This window comes from Oncorhynchus masou, chromosome 13 (genome assembly GCF_036934945.1).
Source record: "Oncorhynchus masou masou isolate Uvic2021 chromosome 13, UVic_Omas_1.1, whole genome shotgun sequence".
NCBI classification, from domain to species: Eukaryota; Metazoa; Chordata; class Actinopteri; order Salmoniformes; family Salmonidae; genus Oncorhynchus; species Oncorhynchus masou.
In genome coordinates, this window is record NC_088224.1 from 50,530,039 (window position 1) to 50,553,347 (window position 23,309).

At 43.5% G+C, this 23,309-nt stretch overlaps 1 protein-coding gene across 1 annotated transcript in view; it reads right to left on the minus strand.

The window, feature by feature from the left end:
• Positions 1-12,674, minus strand: part of LOC135552512 (dedicator of cytokinesis protein 10-like) — a 118,592-nt gene extending 105,918 nt beyond the window's left edge. The window contains exon 1 of the mRNA XM_064984185.1: positions 12,175-12,674. Coding sequence (XP_064840257.1) covers positions 12,175-12,342 — 168 coding nt within the window. The 5' untranslated portion in view covers positions 12,343-12,674. The remainder of the gene's footprint in view (positions 1-12,174) is intronic.
• Between the last annotated feature and the right edge of the window lie 10,635 nt (positions 12,675-23,309).

Consider the following 23,309-nt stretch of genomic DNA (forward strand, 5'->3'; position numbering starts at 1 on the left):
ACCTGGCATCCTTTCACTCCCTCCTCTCTACATTTCTCCTCTGTCTCTGCTGCTAAAGCCACTTTCTACCACTCTAAATTCCAAGCATCTGCCTCTAACCCTAGGAAGCTCTTTGCCACCTTCTCCTCCCTTCTGAATCCTCCTCCCCCTCCCCCCTCCTCCCTCTCTGCAGATGACTTCGTCAACCATTTTGAAAAGAAGGTCGACGACATCCGATCCTCGTTTGCTAAGTCAAACGACACCGCTGGTTCTGCTCACACTGCCCTACCCTGTGCTCTGACCTCTTTCTCCCCTCTCTCTCCAGATGAAATCTCGCTTCTTGTGACGGCCGGCCGCCCAACAACCTGCCCGCTCGACCCTATCCCCTCCTCTCTCCTCCAGACCATTTCCGGGGACCTTCTCCCTTACCTCACCTCGCTCATCAACTCATCCCTGACCGCTGGCTACGTCCCTTCCGTCTTCAAGAGAGCGAGAGTTGCACCCCTTCTGAAGAAACCTACACTCGATCCCTCCGATGTCAACAACTACAGACCAGTATCCCTTCTTTCTTTTCTCTCCAAAACTCTTGAACGTGCCGTCCTTGGCCAGCTCTCCCTCTATCTCTCTCAGAATGACCTTCTTGATCCAAATCAGTCAGGTTTCAAGACTAGTCATTCAACTGAGACTGCTCTTCTCTGCATCACGGAGGCGCTCCGCACTGCTAAAGCTAACTCTCTCTCCTCTGCTCTCATCCTTCTAGACCTATCGGCTGCCTTCGATACTGTGAACCATCAGATCCTCCTCTCCACCCTCTCCGAGTTGGGCATCTCCGGCGCGGCCCACGCTTGGATTGCGTCCTACCTGACAGGTCGCTCCTACCAGGTGGCGTGGCGAGAATCTGTCTCCTCGCCACGCGCTCTCACCACTGGTGTCCCCCAGGGCTCTGTTCTAGGCCCTCTCCTATTCTCGCTATACACCAAGTCACTTGGCTCTGTCATAACCTCACATGGTCTCTCCTATCATTGCTATGCAGACGACACACAATTAATCTTCTCCTTTCCCCCTTCTGATGACCAGGTGGCGAATCGCATCTCTGCATGTCTGGCAGACATATCAGTGTGGATGACGGATCACCACCTCAAGCTGAACCTCGGCAAGACGGAGCTGCTCTTCCTCCCGGGGAAGGACTGCCCGTTCCATGATCTCGCCATCACGGTTGACAACTCCATTGTGTCCTCCTCCCAGAGCGCTAAGAACCTTGGCGTGATCCTGGACAACACCCTGTCGTTCTCAACCAACATCATGGCGGTGGCCCGTTCCTGTAGGTTCATGCTCTACAACATCCGCAGAGTACGACCCTGCCTCACCCAGGAAGCGGCGCAGGTCCTAATCCAGGCACTTGTCATCTCCCGTCTGGATTACTGCAACTCGCTGTTGGCTGGGCTCCCTGCCTGTGCCATTAAACCCCTACAACTCATCCAGAACGCCGCAGCCCGTCTGGTGTTCAACCTTCCCAAGTTCTCTCACGTCACCCCGCTCCTCCGCTCTCTCCACTGGCTTCCAGTTGAAGCTCGCATCCGCTACAAGACCATGGTGCTTGCCTACGGAGCTGTGAGGGGAACGGCACCGCAGTACCTCCAGGCTCTGATCAGGCCCTACACCCAAGCAAGGGCACTGCGTTCATCCTCCTCTGGCCTGCTCGCCTCCCTACCATTGAGGAAGTACAGTTCCCGCTCAGCCCAGTCAAAACTGTTCGCTGCTCTGGCCCCCCAATGGTGGAACAAACTCCCTCACGACGCCAGGACAGCGGAGTCAATCACCACCTTCCGGAGACACCTGAAACCCCACCTCTTCAAGGAATACCTAGGATAGGATAAGTAATCCTTCTCACCCCCCCCCTTAATGACTTAGATGCACTATTGTAAAGTGGCTGTTCCACTGGATGTCAGAAGGTGAATTCACCAATTTGTAAGTCGCTCTGGATAAGAGCGTCTGCTAAATGACTTAAATGTAAATGTAAATGTAATACTCAATATGTTATGTACCTCTCAGTCTTCCCTCTAGCTAGCCCCCTTCTCTCTTGCTCTTAGTGACAGTTAGACCACAGACCACTTTTCTCAGGCAGATCAGGGAAACAGTGTCTCTCTCTCTCTCACACACACACACACACACACACACACACACACACACACACACACACACACACACACACACGTGAGATTAATGGTTGACACCTCTAAACTTCCAGTAAGAGAGGACACAGTGATCCCATATAGTAGTACTGCTATTAGTAGTGGTAGTAGTCATACTACTAGTGGTGGTAGTACAATTCTTCCTCCTTATTTCAAACTATTTTGAGTTCCATAATTGCTTAATATTTAGAAAATCTCCATCAGTGTGCTTCATCAACAGGCTCTGTTGCACACCAGTCCTTTAACGAGCTTCTAAAACACCTGCAGCCCATCAAACATCCAACCACCCCTCTCTCTCTCCGTCCTTTCCTCCTTCTCTTATTCCCCCCTCGAATTCTGCCTCAGCTGTCTGGGCTGCTTCCATCCCTCCATCTCTCCTTCTTTCCTGTCTACCCACCCTGACTCACTGACTTCCACATCCCACCAAACAGCCCCTTTCTCCTTCTTTTCTTCCTTTCTCTCCATCCACCCCTGTGCTGATTCTGTCAGTAAACTGCAGCTGTGCAGGATTAAAATAGAATGAGTGCAGGCCTTGGAATTAGCAGTGACTGCTTATCAAACAGGGGTGTGAACGAGAGAGAGAGAGAAAATAGACTGAGGGAGAGAGACACAGAGAGAGAAAGAGACAAAGAGAAAAAAGACAGAGAGAGAGAAGTTAATTAGGATCCCCATTAACTACTGCACATGCAGCAGCTACTCTTCCTGGGGTCCACATAAAATATACAAATATCTGCTAAAGTACAGAACAGTTATAGGCAAGAACGACATAAGATATCACAATAAACAAATAGAAAAAGTATTACAGTTAGAGAGAGAGAGAGAGAGAGAGAGCGAGAGAGAGAGAGAGAGAGAGAATGTAGGCTGGGGGAGAGAGACACATCAAGTGGGGCAAAAAAGTATTTAGTCAGCCACCAATTGTGCAAGTTCTCTCACTTAAAAAGATAACAGAGGCCTGTAATCTTCATCATAGATACACTTCAACTATGACAGACAAAATGAGAAAAAAAATCCAGATAATCACATTGTAGATTTATGAATTTATTTGCAAATTATGGTGGAAAATAAGTATTTGGTCACCTAAAAACAAGAAGGATTTCTGGCTCTCACATACCTGTAACTTCTTCTTTAAGAGGCTCCTCTGTCCTCCACTTGTTACCTGTATTAATGGCACCTGTTTGAACGTGTTATCAGTATAAAAGACACCTGTCCATAACCTCAAACAGTCACACTCCAAACTCCACTATGGCCAAGACCAAAGAGCTGTCAATGGACACCAGAAACAAAATTGTAGACCTGCACCAGGCTGGGAAGACTGAATCTGCAATAGGTAAGCAGCTTGGCTTGAAGAAATCAACTGTGGGAGCAATTATTAGGAAATAGAAGACATACAAGACCACTGATAATCTCCCTCGATCTGGGGCTCCACACAAGATCTCATCCCGTGGGGTCAAAATGATCACAAGAACGGTGAGCAAAAATCCCAGAACCACACGGGGGGACCTAGTGAATGACCTGCAGAGAGCTGGGACCAAAGTAACAAAGCCTAACATCAGCAAGGGCATTGAAGATGAAACGTGGTTGGGTCTTTCAGCATGACAATGATCCCAAACACACCGCCCGGGCAACTAAGGAGTGGCTTCGTAAGAAGCATTTCGTGGTCCTGGAGTGGCCTAGCCAGTCTCCAGATCTCAACCCCATAGAAAATCTTTGGAGGGAGTTGAAAGTCTGTGTTGCCCAGCAACAGCCCCAAAGCAACACTGCTCTAGAGGAGATCTGCATGGAGGAATGGGCCAAAATACCAGCAACAGTGTGGGAAAACCTTGTGAAGACTTACAGAAAACATTTGACCTCTGTCATTGCCAACAAAGGGTATATAACAAAGTATTGAGATAAACTTTTGTTATTGACCAAATACTTATTTTCCACCATAATTTGCAAATAAATTGATTAAAAATCACACAATGTGATTTTTCTGGATTTTTTTCCCCTCATTTTGTCTGTCATAGTTGAAGTGTACATTTGATGAAAATTACAAGCCTCTCATCTTTTTAAGTGGGATAACTTCCACAATTGGTGGCTGACTAAATACTTTTTTGCCACACTGTAGATACATTTGGGCTCTATAACAAAGACCAAACAGCAAAAACATATACATGATCAAATACAAAATCTTCGAATCAACTATTAAACACTACCAGAACACACTGAATTCTCCAATTACACAGGTCAAAATACAAACCCTCCAACCCAAAAAGGCCTGTGGTGTTGATGTTATCCTAAATTAAATGATAAAATATACAGACCAAAAATTCCAATTGACTTTACTTAAACTCTTTAACATCATCCTCAGCTCTGGCATCTTCCCCAATATTTGGAACAAAGGACTGATCACCCCAATCCACAAAAGTGGAGACAAATCTGACCCAAATAACTACTGTGGGATATGTGTCAACAGCAACCTTGAGAAAATCCTCTGCATTATCATAACAGCAGACTTGTACATTTCCCCAGTGAAAACAATCTTCTGAGCAAATGTCATATTGGCTTTTATCATGTATTCACCCTGCACACCGTAACTGACAAACAAACAAACCAAAACAAAGGCAAAGTTTTTTCATGCTTGGTTGAGTTCAAAAAAGCTTTTGACTCAATTTGGCATGAGGGTCTACAATACAAATTGATGGAAAGCAGTGTTGGGGGAAAAGCATACAACATTATACAATCTGTGTACACAAACAACAAGTGTGCGGTAAAAATGGACAGAAACACATACATTTCTTTCCACAGGGCCGTGGGGTGAGACAGGGATGCAACTTGAGCCCCACCATCTTCAACATATATATCAACGAATTGGCGAAGGCACTAGGACAGTCTGCAGCACCCGGCCACACCCTACTAAAATCTGAAGTCAAATGTCTATTGTTTGCTGATGATCTGGTGCTTCTGTCCACAATCAAGGAGGGCCTACAGCAGCACCTATATCTTCTGCACAGATTATGTCAGACTTGGGCCCTGACAGTAAATCTCAGTAAGAAAAAAATAATGGTGTTCCAAAAAAGGTCCAGATGTCAGAACTACAAATACAAATTACATCTAGACACCGTTGCCCTAGAACATTGTTTCCCAAACTTTTTATAGTCCCGTATCCCTTCAAACATTCAACCTCCATCTAGCACATGGGTCAGCGCACTCTCAAATGTTGTTTTTTGTCATCATTGTAAGCCTGCCACACACACACTATATGATACATTTATTAAACATAAGAATGAGTATGAGTTTGTCACAACGCGACTTGTGGGAAGTGACAAAGAGCTCTTATTGGGCCTGGGCACAAATAATAATAATCAATAATTTTGCTCTTTATTTAGTCATCTTACATATAAAACCTTATTTGTTCAACAAAAATTGTGAATAACTCACCACAGGTTAATGAGAAGGGTGTGCTTGAAAGGATGCACATAACTCTGTAATGTTAGGTTGTATTGGAGAGAGTCTCAGTCCACACAGTCTGTGCCTGTATTTAGTTTTCATGCTAGTGAGGGCCGAGAATCCACTCTCACATAGGTACGTGGTTGCAAAGGGCATCAGTGTCTTATTAACAGCACGATTTACCAAGGCAAAAAAACTCTGAGCGCAGCCCTATCCAGAAATCTGTAAGTTGCTTCTGATTAAATTACATTTTCACAGAACCGCTTGTTGCAATTTTGATGAGGCTCTCTTGTTCAGATATCGGTAAGTGGACAGGAGGCAGGGCATTGAAAGGGATAACGAATCCAGTTGTTTGTGTCGTCCGTTTCGGGAAAGTACCTGCGTAATTACGTACCCAGCTTACTCAAGTGCTTCGCTATAATCACATTTGACATTGTCCGTAAGCTTGAGTTCATTTGCACACAAAAAAATCCTACAATAATGGAAAGACCTGTGTGTTGTCAGAAAAGAGCTCCAACTTCTTAATCATAGCCTCAATTTTGTCCCGCATCATTGAATGTAGTTGTGGAGAGTCCCTGTAATCCTAGATTCAGATCATTAAGGTGAGAAAAAACATCCCCCAGATAGGCCAGTCATGTGAGAAATTTGTCATCATGCAAGCGGTCAGACAAGTGAAAATGATGGCCAGTAAAGAAAACTTTAAGCTCATCTCTCAGTTCAAAAAACGTGGTAATACTTTGCCCATTGATAACCAGCTTCTTCTGTATGTTGTAAAAGCGTTACATGGTCACTACCCAAATCATGGCATAACGCAGAAAATACATGAGAGTTCAGAGGCCTTTTAACCATTTTCACTGTAGTGTCCAAAATGTCTTTCAAGCTGTCAGGCATTCCTTTGGCTGCAAGAGCCTCACAGTGGATGCTGCTGTGTACCCAAGTGGCGTCGGGAGCAACTGCTTGCATGTGCGTTACCACTCCACTATGTCTCCCTGTCATGGCTTTTGTCCAGTAATTACAAAATATCCTCTCATGTTGACCTGGTTTCCAGTGGTTTGCAGAAGAGGATGTCTACCTTTAATTGGGGCGGCAGGTAGCCTAGCGGTTAGAGCGTTGGGTTGCTGGATTGAATCCCCGAGTTGACAAGGTAAAAATCTGTCGTGCTGCCCCTGCCTAGTTAAATAAATGTAAAAAATAAATAAATAAAATACACCCAATAAATGTAACGGACATATACAGTGCCTTGCGAAAGTATTCGGCCCCCTTGAACTTTGCGACCTTTTGCCACATTTCAGGCTTCAAACATACCCAAGATATAAAACTGTCTTTTTTTGTGAAGAATCAACAACAAGTGGGACACAATCATGAAGTGGAACGACATTTATTGGATATTTCAAACTTTTTGAACAAATCAAAAACTGAAAAATTGGGCGTGCAAAATTATTCAGCCCCTTTACTTTCAGTGCAGCAAACTCTCTCCAGAAGTTCAGTGAGGATCTCTGAATGATCCAATGTTGACCTAAATGACTAATGATGATAAATACAATCCACCTGTGTGTAATCAAGTCTCCGTATAAATGCACCTGCACTGTGATAGTCTCAGAGGTCCGTTAAAAGCGCAGAGAGCATCATGAAGAACAAGGAACACACCAGGCAGGTCCGAGATACTGTTGTGAAGAAGTTTAAAGCCGGATTTGGATACAAAAAGATTTCCCAAGCTTTAAACATCCCAAGGAGCACCGTGCAAGCGATAATATTGAAATGGAAGGAGTATCAGACCACTGCAAATCTACCAAGACCTGGCCGTCCCTCTAAACTTTCAGCTCGTACAAGGAGAAGACTGATCAGAGATGCAGCCAAGAGGCCCATGATCACTCTGGATGAACTGCAGAGATCTACAGCTGAGGTGGGAGACTCTGTCCATAGGACAACAATCAGTCGTATATTGCACAAATCTGGCCTTTATGGAAGAGTGACAAGAAGAAAGCCATTTCTTAAAGATATCCATAAAAAGTGTCGTTTAAAGTTTGCCACAAGCCACCTGGGAGACACACCAAACATGCTGAAGAAGGTGCTCTGGTCAGATGAAACCAAAATTGAACTTTTTGGCAACAATGCAAAACGTTATGTTTGGCGTAAAAGCAACACAGCTCATCACAATGAACACACCATACCCACTGTCAAACATGGTGGTGGCAGCATCATGGTTTGGGCCTGCTTTTCTTCAGCAGGGACAGGGAAGATGGTTAAAATTGATGGGAAGATGGATGGAGCCAAATACAGGACCATTCTGGAAGAAAACCTGATGGATTCTGCAAAAGACCTGAGACTGGGACAGAGATTTGTCTTCCCACAAGACAATGATCCAAAACATAAAGCAAAATCTACAATGGAATGGTTCAAAAATAAACATATCCAGGTGTTAGAATGGCCAAGTCAAAGTCCAGACCTGAATCCAATCGAGAATCTGTGGAAAGAACTGAAAACGGCTTTTCACAAATGCTCTCCATCCAACCTCACTGAGCTCGAGCTGTTTTGCAAAGAGCAATGGGGAAAAATGTCATTCTCTCGATGTGCAAAACTGATAGAGACATACCCCAAGTGACTTACAGCTGTAATCGCAGCAAAAGGTGGCGCTACAAAGTATTAACTTAAGGGGGCTGAATAATTTTGCACGCCCAATTTTTCAGTTTTTGATTTGTTAAAAAAGTTTGAAATATCCAATAAATGTCGTTCCACTTCATGATTGTGTCCCACTTGTTGTTGATTCTTCACAAAAAAATACAGTTTTATATCTTTATGTTTGAAGCCTGAAATGTGGCAAAAGGTCGCAAAGTTCAAGGGGGCCGAATACTTTCGCAAGGCACTGTAGCAGGAGCTGTAGTAACACTATCCCTCTTACTACTCGAAAGTTGTCTTTATTCTTGCTCAAAACACTCCCGTGGGTTATTTTTCAAATTGTCTTGTTTAGTTTCTAAATGTCTGTGCAAGAGTTAAGGTTTCCCGCGAGAGAGTAACGGTTAATGTGATTAGATGTTAATTATTTGACTAGGCTACCTGTATTTGACATTGTGTTATTTTGCCGAACACTAGATAGTTTAATTTTATTTTTGGCAGTGAAACGAGGCTACTCAGGCGAGAAAAAAAACCTCACCCAAATGTATAACCCTGTTTAAAAAAAAGTGAAATCACGACGCATCAGTGACATGGCAGGAGATGTTTTGAAACAATTACTGCTTCGCATACAAGCCAGTGAATTACAACTGTGTTCCATCACAGCAGCAAGATTTGTGACCTGTTGCAACAAGAATAGGGCAACCAGTGAAGAACAAACACCATTGTATATACAACCCATATTTATGTTTATTCATTTTCCCTTTTGTAACTATTTGCACATCGTTACAACACTGCATATAGCCATAATATGACATTTAAAATGTCTACTCCTTTGGAACATTTGCATAAGTAATGTTTGCTGTTCATTTTATATTGTTAATTTCACTTTTGTTTATTATCTATTTCACTTGCTTTGGCAATGTAAACATATGCTTCCCATGCCAATAAGTCCCTTTGAATTGAGAGCGAGCGAGAGGATGCGAGAAAACACAAGAGAAAACGGAAGGAAATAGATGAAAAGCAGAGCTGACAAGGCCATGTAATATCTTGGGAGTGTGACCACCTGTAGAAGCTGGGAATGTTTATCTCAATTACAATTTAGATCTACATCCCAAATGGCCCCCATTCCCTTTGCAGAGCACTCCTTTTGATCAGGGCACATAGGGCTCTGGTCAAAAGCAGTACACGGCACTATGTACTGTTGGAAAAAAAGGTGCCGTTTGGGAGGCAGTAATAGTCTGTTGTGTGATGGGAGCCAGAGAGTTTATGTTTCCTAGTGCTGAAACAGCACAGGACAGGGTCCAGGACCAGACTGCAGCTATCGCCATCTGGATCATATCAACTCAGTCCACATCTACTTCAGAGAGAGAGAGAGAGCAAGGGGGAGAAACGGGGGGGGGGTAGAGACAGAGACAGAGAGAATGAGAGATGAGGGGATAGAGGGGGAGAGAGAAAAAGAGGGGGAGGAGAGGGGGGGGAGAAAAGAGGGAGGGCTAGAGAGAGTACAGAGAGTGAGAATATCATACTCTTATGAACAGGGGAAGGAGGCAGATAAACAAATATATTATTAGGGTTAGAGCAAATTAGGGTTAAGTGCTTGGCTCAAGGGCACATTAACAGATTTTTCACCTTGTCGGCTCGGGTATTCAAACCAGCAACCTTTTGTTACTGGCCCAACACAACCTGCCGAGAGAGGGAGGAGCTAGAGAAGCAGAGATGAAGGAATGGAATGGCAGGAAGTCGTTACATATTTCCTCTTAACACAAGTGTCAGCGACAGACAGATAGGGACCATGGAGAGTCTGAGAACAGCCTAATGTCTGGGCCTCAATCAACCTTAGTTTAATGAGCTTCATACTGCAGCCCTCACCCTGAACTTGATTACTTTTTTGTTGCTATTTATGGAGATACATTGCAGTCAAAATACTGCCAAAGGTTATTCAACAAAGTACTGAGTAAAAGGGTCTGAATACTTTGTTTTTTATTTTTTAATAAGTTAGCAAAAAGGTATAAAAAAGTCAAGGGGTCTGAATACTTTCCCAAGGCACTTTATCTCCATAGCTGTGGCTTCTTGGGAGCCTTGTCATGTTTGAGCTACATCCGTGTTAGTCATGGATGACTTTAATGAATATTTTTTATTTATTCAATCTTCGTTTAACTAGGCAAGTCAGTTAAGAACAAATTCTTATTTACAATGACGGCCCAGGAACAGTGGGTTAACTGCCTTGTTCAGGGGCGGAACGACAGATTTATACCTTGTCAGCTCGGGGATTCAATCTAGCACCCTTTCGGTTACTGACCCAACGCTCTAACCACTAGGCTACCTGCCGCCCCTCAAAAAATGTCTATAAAACATATTAACATGCTTTTTTTATGTTCTTGTGATTTTTGGCCATCCCCTCGACTTATGTTGGTTGGAGCGCTCTCTACTTCCCTCCCAACATGCATTACATAGATTATTTAATTTATGTTCTTCATGTCTTCCATCACTGTGAGCTCAGTGCAGACTCTTTTCCCAGCCCATATCTGTCCGTCCTGCTTCCTCTCCTACACCGTCAGGTCAGATGTGGGTCAATGTCTTAATGGACCAGGAGGATTACGAGTCCTCAGTATCCCTGCAGACTACCGTACAGAAGAAAAGTCTGCCCGAGCGTCTTACTCGTGCCCCTGTCCAGGACCAGAAAAAAGGAGAGGAAAGCAGAGAAGGGAAGATAACCAGACCAGGAGTCTTTTACCCTCCCCGTCTTTTCTTCCTCTGTCTCTCTCCGGCTCCTTCCAGCAGAGGGGACGACACCGTGCTTGGGTCCAGTCTGCAGATGAACAAGACTTTAAGTGCCACAAGGAGAAGGTGAGTGGGTAGACAGACAGGTTCCTCTGGTATATGTGAGGAGAGAGAGAGAGAGAGAGAGAGAGAGAGAGAGAGAGAGAGAGAGAGAGAGAGAGAGAGAGAGAGAGAGAGAGAGAACTTTGTGGTTGCCTGGCTAGCCTCCCCTACGATGTCTAGAATGGAAATACATTCTAGATCGACTGATTGGTCACAATAAAACGATGGGTTGCACCAGAGCCAAAACACACGTGGGTAAAGCGACATTTTGAAAACGTATCATTGACTTTGTTCCTCTGATTGGTTACGTCCAAACGCCGATGACTTGGTTTTGTACAACACCCCTCATTTTGACGTCACCACAAACGACTTCAATGATTGCAGTCTCAGACTGAAGTATGTAGCGAGCGACAGAGCAGCGGAAGAACTCAGTTTGAGTCGTCAGGCAAACTTTATGGATCCCCTCCACAATCACGGCCTTAACCATTAGTAGGGAAAATGCTAAACTAAACCAAGAGCAGCGTACAGGGGCAACTTCACCCTACTGCTCCTAATAATGGATCCAAATGGTATTGCACAATCAGTATCACTGTCACTCACAGACAGAAACATAAGAATGTTGGCCAGTCCAGTATCCTACATTTGTTCATTTGCTCATTCATTCACCCGTTGACTGAGACAAACACTCACATCTTATCAGCAGCCTACTAGACGAACCATGAGCAATGAGGCACATTTTTTCCCACAGAAACTAAATTCCTCAGGACTGAACCCCAGCCAGCCCCCCACCCCACTTCTCTCCCTGTACACCCCCGTCAGCCCCCTGCTTCTGTTTTCACCCCACTCCCTCACACAGCTCTGATCACATCATGCCTCGCTCCTCGATAATACTGTACATTACCCTTCACACACCCATGCACACACACACACACACAGTCCCATGCACACACAGACACACAGAGAGGACACACTAACATACAGCAAGGGGAGAAACCCACATGGTAAAACACTCATATCCAAAAATAGGAGACCAAACAGATTCCCTCTAGCCCTCTTACACACACCCCCAACCCCCCCCCCCCCCACAGAGGAACAATGGAGGCTGCAGCCTACAGCTCCGCAGTCTGATGTTAGTTACCATAACGATGATGGTGAGGGCTCTACTTCCCCCGGAGGTGGCGTGGCCCTCGCCGGGCGGCAGGACATCCGGGGATAGCTGGTCCTGGCGGGAGCACATGCGGGCACAGTTGGCCCGACCCACGGAACGCAGGGCCTGGAGGAGCACCAAGCTGGCCGAGCAGCCCATACCCAGGTACCCAACCACGTCACCCCCAGACAGAGCCCTCTGCCTTGGGATCACCACCCAGCTCTGGCCAACTGTCCCTAGCAGTCTGGACCTTGGACTAGCCTAATAGAGCTAAGTTCAGGAAAGCCCAGCTACAGCCTAGTCCAGTCCAGGTTTGGTTAGCCCAGGTTCCCCCTGTAGCCCTACTTCAGTCCTAAAGCACCGGTGCTCCAGCCCTGCCTGCTTGCTTCGTACTGCAGACCCACTGCTCTCCTCTAGCTCTGCACTGCTGAGCGCTGGGCTCCCTCCGGCTGCAGGAGACAGAGGCTGCCTTGTCTCTCCACTCTCCACACTGATCTGCCTACACTGCAGCTGAACACAGCTGGCTCCTCCAATCGAAGCAAGCCACGGCCATCAGCTGACCAGAACTGACGGTCAAACACACACACACACACACACACACACACACACACACACACACACACACACTAGCACCCAGTCTCACCTGCTCCCTCTAGGTCTCGTGCACTCCCTCCCTCTTCCACACATACTGTACACACTCACACAAATATTCTGATTGAGAGGGAGATGGTAAAAAGCCTGGAAGTCAATCCAAGCTGGAGCAAGCTCCGGGAATTGCACTATGCATACGCAAAGGGGTGAGTGTGTGTGTGTGTGTGTGTCTGTGCATGCGTGTCTAAAACAATCAGCAGTTTCAGTGTCGTTCAACTATCCAGACCAGATACCTACTCCACACACTAGCTCTCGCTCTGCACTTCTTTCTCTTCCTCTCTTCCTACTTAAGAATGTTGAAATCTGGCTCATACTGTAAACTCACTTCGCGGTACCTAAAGTGCTGCAGCCTGCACCTAAAAGCAGAATAGCACAGAGCAAGAAAAAGAGGAGAAAAGGGACAGTGGGGAGAATTTTTTTATTTTACCTTTATTTAACTAGGCAAGTCAGTTAAGAACAAATTCTTATTTTCAATGACGGCCTAGGAACAGTGGGTTAACTGCCTGTTCGGGGCAGAACGACAGATTTGTACCTTGTCAGCTCGGGGGTTTTAACTTGCAACCTTCCGGTTACTAGTCGAATGCTCTAACCACTAGGCTACCCTACCTAGTGGAATTGACAGAAAGAAAGAGAGGGAGAAGAGAGCGAGAGGAGTGTGAGGGAGAAAGAGTGAAAGAAAGAGAGGACAGAGTAAGGGAGAAAGAGGGTGTGATTAGGGCTGTTGCGCTGACCATGTTACGGCCATACCGGCAGTCATGAGTCATGACCGCAGTAAAATTCCATGGTAATCTCCTCTTATGCACTCTGGACATCCATTGGTAGTACCAAACTGACTAATGACCATCAGGTTGCTAATGGTCTGGTACTCAGGGTTCTATTGTCCATCTAACCACTCTGACATCAACGCAAATACAATCTAAAATCACATCCAACCCATCACCAAAACAGTATCGTGCATTTAAAACTCACCTCACTGGGATCAATCAAGTTGAAGAAAGAAGTTCAACAACGGGTTTAAAACATGGTCATTGCGGGACGTTGTTTCAAAGCCAAACACAACGAAATGGACAGCGCTTTCTAAGGTGATAATTTTATATTAAGCCTGAAAAAAATGTGAAATTAAAATAATGACAATACATAGCCTACCACATATTATGCATGGCAGAAAAACATACAATAAATGATTTCAGATGGGCACACAATTAGTACATAATTGCTCGAGCTAGCCTATACTCCAAAATTAAACAAATTCTCGTAATCGCCTTTGAGTGTGGACTGTATTATTATGCATACTGGATGGACTGGTTACTTCATGCTATGCTCCAAACTTTCTATCCATGAGTCTTAGAGAGAAAGTATAGAACTAGGCGATGCTGTTGGTTCACTGGCTTACAGTTAGCCTACAATTAAAGTGGATTTGTATTTGATTTTGAATAGCCTAGTAATAGGGATTTTGTTATATTTTCATAATTAAATAGGCTGACACTTTACCTTTAGCTACAGAATTTCTCCACACCATGCGTTTCCATCTCCTCTCTTTGCTTCAATTCCTTTCTCCAGCTTGCAGAGGAGAGGGGCTGCCAACAGTTGAATTAAATATGTTTTGAAAACGTGTTACTATCAATATTCCCGAACAGATTTCACTTGGTTCCCCAAACTAAACACGGGGTAGCTGCAGGAACTGGGTAGGAGAGCCGCTGGCATACAGAGTTTGGGCGGAATACCCAAGAGATTGCGTCCCCAAGAGACTGCATACAGCAAGAGACTGCATACAGCAAGAGACTGCATACAGCAAGAGACTGCATACAGCAAGAGACTGCATACAGCAAGAGACTGCATACAGCAAGAGACTGCATACAGCAAGAGACTGCATACAGCAAGAGACTGCATACAGCAAGAGACTGCATGCTCCTCAAACAGTGGTTGATACCTGGAGTGAAATAACCGGGTAGCCTACCAGCATGATTGAAAACCGAACCAGTGGGAAAGCGGCGGCCTCCATTCGCCATTCCAGTGCATACAGATGACAGCATATAGTCATTTCCCCCCTGGCCCTGCCCATTTGATAATGGGCCATTCTAAATTGAATCAAATTTTTACATATTAGCCAAGACTAAATTCAATTGAGAATAGTCTGATGGGTGATAATAGGACCACTTGATGAGAGAACAGCATGTGCAGCCTGAGGCAAGGAACAGAGCGCAAGTTTTTTTTTTGAGACTTTATCAAATCATCAATAGACTATAGTTGCATCATGCATCCCATTTATGTTCAGATTTCGAAGACATTCTAGTGATTGGATCATTCACAACTAAAGTTGCCAAATAACTCTAAATCTAGCATATGGGACTTGTTTCAAATGATCACTTTTACACTCAACACAGCCACTTCATATGCATACTCGCTCCCGGAATGGGACAAATATCCTTTCTATTTTATTTAGCTGAGTTCAAGTATATTCTTCTTACTATAAAATCCTATAATATAAAATAATGGCACGGGACTTATAAGCATATCTTATCTCCTAAATAAACACGCCTACAGCCTATGGCATGGTGTATAGCCAGATAACATACAGTCGTCCAACCCATATTCTGTTCTTCTGAAATTCATTTTCTTCATATCGTGCTTATTTAAACCGGCCTAAAATAAAACATTGATTTATTGTGATGGTGTATATATTTAATTTATATTTAAATGTAAACGCTCCAAAGGCGTGCATCAGCGGCTTGTATGCGGTTTATATGCGTGGAGGCCTGGAGATGCTAAACGTACGTATCTTAATTAATGGTCAATCACTTTTACATGACAATAACCGGCGGGCAAAATCGAATGACCACCACAGCCCTGGCGTGCAAGCAAGAGATGGAGAAAGAATGGAGAGCGAGACCGAGATATAGAGGGGGGGAGAGATAAATAGAGGGGGAGAGGGAGAACAGAGAGCGAGAGATAGATATAGATGGGGAACAGAGAGCGAGAAATAGATAAAGAGGGGGAGAGGGAGAACGAGATGTGTATAGTAGAGTAATTACAGGTTACCAGGGTTCCAGAGAAAACAAAGAGGGAGGGACTCCTGAGTTTTAGAACTATTGAGGAAAGTGAAGCATGTGAAATTTCTCTACAAGTTAATTACAGCTCATGGTATCACATCTGTCCAGCAGTCACAGACAGTTTACTGGGCCTGAGAGTTAGAAAGATTGGCCTAGGGTGGTCTAGAGGTCTAAGCTGCTGCCTCTGGGACATAAAAAGTGGGGCCAAAAAGTATTTAGTCAGCCACCAATTGTGCAAGTTCTCCCACTTAAAAAGATGAGTGAGGCCTGTCATTTTCATCATAGGAACACTTCAACTATGACAGACAAAATGAGAAGAAAAAAAATCCAGAAAAATCACATTGTAGGATTTTTTATTAATTTATTTGCAAATTATGGTGGAAAATAAGTATTTGATCACCAACAAACAAGCAAGATTTCTGGCGCTCACAGACCTGTAACAACTTCTTTAAGAGGCTCCTCTGTCCTCCTCTCGTTACCTGTATTAATGGCACCTGTTTGAACTTGTTATCAGTATAAAAGACACCTGTCCACAACCTCAAACAGTCACACTCCAAACTCCACTATGGCCAAGACCAAAGAGTTGTCAAAGGACACCAGAAACAAAATTGTAGACCTGCACCAGGCTGGGAAGACTGAATCTGCAATAGGTAAGCAGCTTGGTTGACCCACTCCCTTTAAAAGAAAAATAAATAACCCAGAAAAAGGACTGATTGGCCCAACAGAGATTAGGCACTGAGAAGGAGAACGGCTGGGGAACAAAACTCCCAACCTTCCAATCTCAGGGAAGACACTCTAACCATAAGGCTACTGATTTGGTTTAGGGATTTTACTGTATGAGAATGCTATTATCTTGTGTTGAGTCTGCTGTTGCTGCCCTGCTGTGTTTCCAGTCAGGCCTGTGATGGTGGGTCTGATACAAGGGGCCAGACTGTCTACCCAGCGTTTACTTGGAGGACACAGACGTGTTCTCCAGGTCCTCATGGTTAAGTGCACTGTCTAAGGAGATGAGGACTGGGATATATTCACTAGGAAGCAAATGGGCCGAAACGGGGCGGGACCTACTTATTTGTCCAATAAGAAATGGTTGTTTTTCGTTTTCCCATTGCAAAACATTTTGCTACGGTGTGCACAAATGAATGTGACCCAGGTCCAAAAGGTTAGCATTTCAGTCAGTCAGTCAGTCAGTCAGGCAGGCAGGCAGGCAGGCAGGCAGGCAGGCACTCACTCACTCACTCACTCAGGCACTCACTCACTCACTCACTCACTCACTCACTCAGCAGGAATCTGCTATAATTCCCCTGTTCTGCATTCCACAGAATATAACAACTCAGTTTGATCGTTCTCCCTTTCTGGCACTTTCAAACGAAATGCTAAGCAGCACCATAAACCCGGTCTGGCTCCTATCTAAACTCTATCCAGACACACACACGCTTGCTCGCACTCTCACACACACTGTATACATAAAACTGATCCTAATTCCCTGATGAGATAGATTGCTGGTGTAGGGATACACTGTATCACAAGGGCAGAAATACTTGAAAGCAATGCTATTATCCTCACATCACAATATATTACACTAAGTGCTGGGTGAAAAAGTCTGAATATAGAAAATGCATAAATAAAATATATTGCTCCTCTACTGTATATACCAACCATAGACTCACATCTCATCAGTTTTCCTCTACCACAAGGTGAGATGAGCCCTTTTCTCCTCTCCCTCTACTTCGTTGGCAGAAAACCAGTTTGCTATATATACCAAACCAATTCTTCTGGATTTACTCTCCGTTAAGTGCAGGAGCCTAGAGAGTAGAGGGCGAGGGTTTGTTTCTGGAGTTGTTTTTGGACTGGGCCACAGCCTCTGGCAGCATCCCTACAATTAGTGTTTCTTAATCCTTGTCATGGGAACCGAAAAAGAGGGGAACATTTGAATTTTTCCCCTCCAGAACTTACACACCTGATTCCACTATTCAAAGACTTAATGATGAGTTGATTAATGGAATCTAGTGTGTAGTGCTATTAAGAAACACTGCTCTACATAGTGCAATATTTCTGACCTTCTGAGGACTATGGGCCCTGGTCAAAAGTAGTGAAAAATGTCATAATTCAATAAATGTTCACTAGAAAAAAAGGGAACTTCATAGCACATTTTCTACATTTTCACTTCATGACATATAGTCAGGAGTAGAGGTCGACCGATTAATCGGAATGGCCGATTAATTAGGGCTGATTTCAAGTTTTCATAACAATCGGAAATCGGTCATTTTGGACGCCGATTTTGCCGTTTTTTTAAATGTATTTTTTTTACACCAAATGGTGGGGAGGTCTGATCTTCAACCGGTACCACGTTGCACCTTCCTAGACAAGGTGCCGGATGGTAATTACTGATGTGGCCGATGTACCCAGTGGAACTTTACGAACAAATGCACAATGTTCAATCGCCCCTATGACGGGAAAAGCCATTTAAGATTAAGGGCATCATTACGTGATTCAACAAACAATGTGGTCTACCTGATCAAGTGTATTTGTGGTCTATGCTATGTAGGAAAAAACGAAACAAGCTCTAAACACAAGAATAGCGGAACACAGGAGTAATATCAGGACTCTTGACCAGAGAAACCCTGTGGCTGCGCATTTCATAGAGGCTTGTCAAAACATCAGCTCTTAGTGACGCAGTACATTGGTATCGAACATGTTAACACCCCTGGGGGGGGGGGATATACTGATAATCTATTACTGTAAAGAGAACTGTATTGGATTCACAGTTTGTCCGCCATGTCTCCTAAAGATCTGAACCAAGAGTTTGATATCAGAGCATTTCTTACATGAATGTTACGTTGATTTGTCTGGCCATCCATGTCTCCACTTGGTCCTTTGGTACATACTGTCTGTCCATAATAGATTCTGTAACTACTGCATGTGCTCATCTCATTGATAACAAGTTATTGAAGGTACACAAGTTGTTTTTGAAATAGCTCACTGCTATTACAGTATATCTACAGCCGTACATCCTGCGTGTAATGGTCATATCGGCGGGTATTCCAACAGTTTCCAACATCATTTTGTACATACATAGTTTTTTACTCTTGCCTAGACTTTAACTTGGACTGATTTGTAGGTATATAATCCTTTATGATTATATACCTCTGTAGTTGATTATGATTGACTATGCGCAAAAGGGAATTTAATTGTTTCCACACCCACCATGTGTCATGTGCGTAATGGTCATGTGAGGTGAAATGTGTATATTTTGGAATGTGAGCACTCAGTCTGTTTGACCTGACTAAGATCCATTTTGGATCGAAACATTGTCAATAAAGCAGTGAATTGGGAACATAAACCGTGTGTGGTCCTTCCTGTTCTTTACAAGTATTCTTTATTAGACCACAACCTACATTTTATAATTTGTGTATAATTATTTAAATGGTAATTTTCTGGAGGAGTGGCTTATTGGAGGTGTGGCATTCAGATGGGTATTGTTGGCCACCCGTGACATTAAATGTCATTCCTGTTAATTTTGTTATGTTTGTACACTGCATTATTTTATCACATTGCATATTTTAATATATAATCAATAACGTTATTATTTTAATACCATAACAAAATGATAACTATTCCAACATTGGGATACGCATAGGCACTTCAGGACTCAACTTGTGTAAGACTCATTAAGCTACAAAAGTGTCAGTGCTCAACCTTAAACATGTGTTGACAAAACAACTGAACAGATTAACTGGACATTTACTCTCACAGGTGGCCAAAAATAACTATCTGAAAGTCTCTGCCCTACTAAACCACACCTCCAGTCTTCTGAACTGACCCGCAGGGTCAAAAATAATTCAGTGTCTTCTGTCCACTATTTACCCATCGCTGGGTTGTTTTTAACCCAGCATTTTTTTTGTGCGGTTGCAGTGAATGGTAGACCTTGTCTGGCCCACTCAGGGTTGCCAATTCTAGCAAAATAATATATCCCAATGACCTCTGAAAACCCACCCACAAGGCCTGAAAACTAGCTAAAAGAAAAGTGTTTGCACACTTATCCAATAAACCCTTTTTTAACATAAAGTTATCGAGCGAATTAAGAAGGAATATCGACGTCATTTTATATAGTAGGCTAAGAAACACAATTTGGTTGTTCATCAAAATTATAATTCTTGCGAGTTTAAGATTAAGTTGCAAGAGAAAATATAAATCCCCTTTATTAAACTCTCTAGATCATTTTCCATCAATGGATGTTGATTTAACTTGTTTTGACTGCTATGATTAAGCAATAAGGCCCGAGGAGGTGTGATATATGGCCAGTATACCACAGCTAAGGGTTGTTCTTAGGACATAACCCTTAGTCGTGGCATACTGGCCATATACCACAAACCTCGGAGGTTCCTTTTTGCTATAATTTTTTTTCTCCCCAATTTCATGCTATCCAATTGGTAAGTTACAGTCCTGTCCCATCACTGCAACTCCCACACGGACTCAGGAGAGGCGAAGGTTGAGGAGCCATGTGTCCTCCGAAACTCAACCCCACCAAGCAACACTGCTTCTTGACACAATGCTCGATTAACCCGGAAGCTATGTGTCGGTGGAAACACCGAACACCTGCGACCGTGTGAGTGTCAATTGAGCCTGGTCCTCCACAGGAGTCGCTAGTGCGCGATGGGACAAGGACAACCCGGCCGGCTAAACCCTCCCCTAACAACGGACAATGCTGGGCCACTTGTAGGCCGCCTCATGGGTCTCCCGATCACGATACAGCCTGGGATCGGCTTTATTGCTATTATAAACTCGGTACCAACGTAATTAGAACAGTAAAAACTATTTTTTTGTAATTCCCGTGGTACGTGGTCTGATATACCATGGCTTTCAACCAATCAGCATTCAGGTCTCAAACCACCAAGTTTGTAATTGTACATAAATCTACAGGTAAAACCGACAGGAGATATGAACATTGTTTTTTTTTATTGGCTATTTGTGAGATTGACTTGTTATTTCATTAGGCATTAAGCTACTGACTAAAATATGTGTTTATAATTGCAATTCTACTTTTCCATGGTTTGCTGAGCCAGATGCAGGTAGTCTATAGGCCAACATCTCACTTCAGGGAAAAGTCCACAATGAAACTGAGGGTTAAATGTGGAGAATGATAAAACATTTAATAGAGCTGTGACCATGATCACAGTTGATAACTTTCAATCTAATTAATTAAACATGGTCATTAACCTGTTGAAACTCTAGGGGCGCAATTTCATTTTTGGATGAAAAACGTTCCCGTTTTAAACAAGATATTTTGTCACAAAAAGATGCTCTACTATGCATATAATTGATAGCTTTCGAATGAAAACACTCTGACGTGTCCAGAACTGCAAAGATATTTTCTGTGCGTGCCCTAGAACGTGAGCTTCAGGCAAAACCAAGATGAGACGGCATCCAGGAAATGAGCAGGATTTTTGAGGCTCTGTTTTCCATTGTCTCCTTATATGGCTGTGAATGCGAGAGGAGTAAGTCTGCCCTTTCTGTCGTTTCCCCAAGGTGTCTGCAGCATTGTGACGTATTTGTAGGTATATCATTGGAAGATTGACCATAAGAGACCACATTTACCAGGTGTCCGCCCGGTGTCCTGCGCCGAAATTGGTGCGCAAAAGTCAGCTGCAAGTATTTTTCCACAGAATTCAGAGGAGAATGCAGGCTTCCACGAACGATATATCAATGAAGAGATATGTGAAAAAACACCTTGAGGATTGATTCCAAACAACGTTTGCCATGTTTCGGTCGATATTATGGAGTTAATTCTGAAAAATTTTGACGTTGTAGGTGACTGAATTTTCGGTTTGTTTCGGTAGCCAAATGTGATGTACAAAACGGAACGATTTCTCCTACACACAGACGCTTTCAGGAAAAACTGCGCATTTGGTATGTAACTGAGAGTCTCCTCATTGAAAACATCCGAAGCTCTTCAAAGGTAAATGATTTTATTTATTTGGTTATCTGGTTTTTGTGAAAATGTTGCGTGCTAAATGCTACTCAAAATGCTAAGCTAGCTTAGCATACTCTTACACAAATTAGTCAATTGCTATGGTTCAAAAGCATATTTTGAAAATCTGAGATGACAGTGTTGTTAAGAAAAGGCTAAGCTTGAGAGCAGGCGCATTATTTTCATTTTATTTGCGATTTTCAGAAATCGTTAACGTTGCGTTATGCTAATGAGCCTGAGGCTTTAGTCACGATCCCGGATCCGGGATGGGGAGTTTCAACAGGCTAATTCATTGCGTAATAACAAAAGGCTACAACAAACTGAGTTAAAGCTCCAGGTAGACGACACAAGTGGCACAAATTGATTTGCAATGTCCCCAGTGATATCGTAATTTCAACATACAGTTGAAGTCGGAAGTTCACATACACTTAGGTTGGAGTCATTAAAAAACTTGTTTGTCAACCACTCCACACATTTATTGCTAACAAACTATAGTTTTGGCAAGTCAGTTAGGACATCTACTAAGTCATTTTTTCCAACAAATGTTTACAGACAGATTATTTCACTGTATCATAATTCTAGTGGGTCAGACGTTTACATACACTAAGTCGACTGTGCCTTTAAACAGCTTGGAAAATTCCAGAAAATTATGTCATGGCTTTATATGCTAACCGTCATAATAAGTCAATTGGAGGTGTACCTGTGGATGTATTTCAAGGCCTACCTTCAAACTCAGTGCCTCTTTGCATGACATCATGGGAAAATCAAAAGAAATCAGCCAAGACTTCAGAAAACAAATTGTAGACCTCCACAAGCCTGGTTCATCCTTGGGAGCAATTTCCATATACTTGAAGTTACCACGTTCATCTGTACAAACAATAGTACACAAGTATAAACACCATGGGACCAAGCAGCCGTCATACCGCTCAGGAAGGAGACGCGTTCTGTCTCCTAGAGATGAACGTACTTTGGTGCGAAAAGTGCAAATCAAAAAACCGCCATAATAAAGCCAGACTACAGTTTGCAACTGCACATGGGGACAAAGATCATACTTTTTGGAGAAATGTCCTCTGGTCTGATGAATCAAAAATAGAACTGTGTGGCCATAATGACCATCGATATGTTTGGAGGAAAAAGGGGGAGGCTTGCAAGCCGAAGAACATCATCCAACTGTGAAGCACGGGGGTGGCAGCATCATGTTGTGGGGGTGCTTTGCTGCAGGAGTGACTGTTGCACTTCACAAAATAGATGGCATCATGTGGAAACAAAAATTATGTGGATATATTGAAGCAACATCTCAAGACATCAGTCAGGAAGTTATAGGTTGGTCGCAAATGGGTCTCCCAAATGGACAATGACCTCAACCATACTTCCAAAGTTGTGGAAAAATGCCTTAAGGACAACAAAGTCAAGGTATTGGAGTGGCCATCACAAAGCCCTGCCCTCAATCCTATACA